The sequence below is a fragment of the Poecilia reticulata genome, linkage group LG20 (assembly GCF_000633615.1).
Source record: "Poecilia reticulata strain Guanapo linkage group LG20, Guppy_female_1.0+MT, whole genome shotgun sequence".
In the NCBI taxonomy this organism is placed as follows: domain Eukaryota; kingdom Metazoa; phylum Chordata; class Actinopteri; order Cyprinodontiformes; family Poeciliidae; genus Poecilia; species Poecilia reticulata.
This window is the reverse complement of record NC_024350.1, coordinates 25,677,827-25,681,033: the sequence shown is the minus strand read 5'-3', so window position 1 is coordinate 25,681,033 and position 3,207 is coordinate 25,677,827. Positions and strand designations below refer to the sequence as shown.

Here is a 3,207-nt window from a genome sequence, read left to right as displayed (position 1 = left end):
CCTGTGTGTGTGTGTGTGTGTGTGTGTTTACCATCTGAGCTCTCAGCAGCACCTGGTCCTGCCCCGACCCTTTGAGGCCTTTCCCCAGGAGCAAAGTCTGCTGGGTAACCCTCTGCCTGACAGGTGAGGCGCTCTGATTGGCTCGTGCCAGACCAGGTGTGCCCACAGGGTGAGGCTGTTGCGCCTGGAACAAAGACGGAGAAAAAACTTGAGATTCTGCTGCATTTTAATGAGACATTCAGTTTAGATTGATGTTCATTAAAAACAGCTGACTCATCAGTTCTGCTGTGAATCGTCCAGTTTCCTGGACAAACCCGAAGCTAACCGACCGCAGCTGCGGCTCACGTTTACCCGACCTCTTTGTTTCACTGCAAAACTCTAAAACAACTAAAAACAATCAACTTTCCATCAACGGAAACAAGAAAACGGCGAACTGAAGATTTTAACCGACTCAGGATTTAAATCAGTTCTCAAAGTCCTGATCGGGTCGCTGTGAACTTTAAATATGGATCACATCATCAATAAATCAATTTAAGTTTCCGACTCCCAGCCGACCGAAACCTGATTCTCCTGCCGGCGTCTAGTTTCTGCTGCCTGCAGCTGTTTGATAGTGAATTATTACATTAATAACCCCATGAGCCACTGCTGCTCCTTATTACTCATGTTTCATTTCAACATAATGCCAACGTCGTTATAAACATATAGATGCTTTGTCTTGTACTATACATTTTCCATTTTAAGAAAATTCAGGCAGTAATAATAATAAACGTCTAAATCTGCATCAACTGGAATTGATTCGTTTGAGAGCGATTTGAAAAGACTTTTTCTGTAAAATGCCTCAAGACGACCTGTGTTGTGAATGAGTGCGATATAAATAAACTGAATTACTGTTCAAAAAAGAGAATAAAAATCGTTTGGTTCTGGTTTTTGGAAAGATTTCCAGATGTAAACGTCTTTTCCGTCGGCGCTTCTCTCACATTTCAGCTGCTCTTTGTCTGACAGTAAAAACTAAACGTGATGCTGAAGCTGTGAGATGAAAGCAAATGTAGGAAACGTCAGAGAGCGAGAGCCGCTCTGACCCTGAACGCAGCTCTGACCCTGAGAACAGCTCTGATCCTGAACGCAGCTCTGACCCTGAACGCAGCTCTGACCCAGAGAACAACTCTGACCCAGAGAACAGCTCTGACCCTGAGAGCCGCTCTGACCCAGAGAGCAGCTCTGACCCTGAGAGCCTCTCTGACCCAGAGAACAGCTCTGACCCTGAGAGCCTCTCTGACCCAGAGAACAGCTCTGACCCAGAGAGCAGCTCTGACCCAGAGAACAACTCTGACCCTGAGAGCCGCTCTGATCCTGAACGCAGCTCTGACCCAGAGAACCTCTCTGACCCAGAGAACAGCTCTGACCCAGAGAACAGCTCTGACCCAGAGAACAGCTCTGACCCTGAACGCAGCTCTGACCCTGAACGCATCACTTCCTGGATCCTGCCTGCTCTGATTCAGATACAGACATGAAGCTCAGGCTCCTCGTTCTGCATCAGGACAAAACTATAAAAACAAAAAGGTTTCATAGTGCAGAACTTTACAGAAAAAGAAGAAAAAACTGTAAAAACTCTCATATTTAGGAAAACGGAGCAGATACATTTAAACGTGATTTTTTTTTCATGTGGATTAAATTTTGACTGATATTTTGAAATTAAATAAAAATATAAATGAAACATTTTCCAAAAGTGTAAAAACAGAAACTGGAAACTTTTTATTTCTCCAGTCAAGTTCATGGTGAAAATCTCCTTTTATCATTATAAACATTTATTAACGTCTGTACATTTCGCTTGTTTGGACAAATTAAAATCAGGTTCTGTTATTTTATCTGTTTCTCTTCATATGAACCAAACTTTCTGTTAGAAATGTGAGGAAAATAAATGATTATGCTTTACAAACGTCAAACTCTTTGATTTTTCTGTCTTCACTTTTGCAATAGGAAGTCATATAAATGTTTATTATTATATCATATATTTCCAACCTTTTAAATAGTCGTCAGAGTGAGCATCTTCCTACAGAGAGGATCTAACAGGCTGCAAAAGGTGAATTATTGAAAAGTTACATTTTCCTTTGAAATGTTAATGATGCACCACTAACATCTATAGAAATACCACATAGACCCAATAAACTGCAGAAACAAATTCATCTCTAAATGTAACATAAACTTATAATTAAACATAAACTATCCAGAATTTTAATTCTTCGTTTCTCTTTGCAGAAAGTTTTTTTTTTCCAGTTTGAATCCCTGGAAACTTTCATCCATGTTCTGTTTGTCAAAAACCCAAATCCTCCCACAAAACGTCTCGACTTCCTCTGGGTCGAGAAAAAAGAGTCGGCCCGTCAGAACCGGTCCAAAGAACCAGGAACTGATGAACAGGTGATGTTTGGTTTACGTTAATAAAATTAATTTAATTTACACATCAGGTCAGACAGACTGTGTGTGAGTGATAAAATAATGTTCATTTTCTTATTTAAAAAGGGAATTTCTGTGTTTATTTGCTTCTTTCAATGCATTAATATTGAATAAAATGATTTTGTGGTTAAATACAAAATCTGCAGGATATTTTTTTAATACAATTAATCGATTAATTATTAGAATAATAAATAAAAAAAGGGAATTGAATTATTTGTTTATTTGCATCTTTTAATGTATTTATAAAATTGTCCAAAAGTTCCTTTGATGCTTAAATGAAAAATTTGAAGGAGCCTATTTTTATTCTATTAATCGATTAATCAGCAGAATAATTGATAGATTAATTGGTAGCTGAAATAATCGTTAACTGCTGCTCAGTCAGCTCCTTTTCTAAGACAGTTTTTTTCAGAAACTCCCAGGAAACCAAAACCTGACAGAAGCAGCAAAAACTGAATATTAGTTTAACTTTAACTCCAAACCAGCTCTGCTTCACCGTTTTAAATAAAAATCCTCCTCAGGTGCTGACTCACCTGGCGGCCAGGTGGGCTGGCCGGGGTGTGGAACGGCGTGATGGGCGGGGAGGTGGGCCCCCCCCGGGTGTTCCCGTTGGTCAGGCCGCTGGACGTCTTGCTGGAGGTCGTGGTGCTGCCGTGTGTCGCAGTCGACGAAGACGAGGCCACGGGTGAAGCTGCGGTCGCCGTGACAACAGAGGAGGAGGAAGGAGACGCCTTGGAGGCCGGGGAGGGCAGGATGGGG

General features: G+C 41.1%; 1 protein-coding gene across 1 annotated transcript in view; it reads right to left on the bottom strand.

The window, feature by feature from the left end:
• The window catches only part of phc3 (polyhomeotic homolog 3), a gene marked incomplete at its 5' end in the record, with an annotated part of 15,328 nt that extends 12,122 nt beyond the window's left edge, over positions 1-3,206 (bottom strand). Inside the window, 2 exons of the mRNA XM_008396913.2 lie at positions 32-184; positions 2,982-3,206. Coding sequence (XP_008395135.2) covers positions 32-184; positions 2,982-3,206 — 378 coding nt within the window. The remainder of the gene's footprint in view (positions 1-31; positions 185-2,981) is intronic.
• Between the last annotated feature and the right edge of the window lies 1 nt (position 3,207).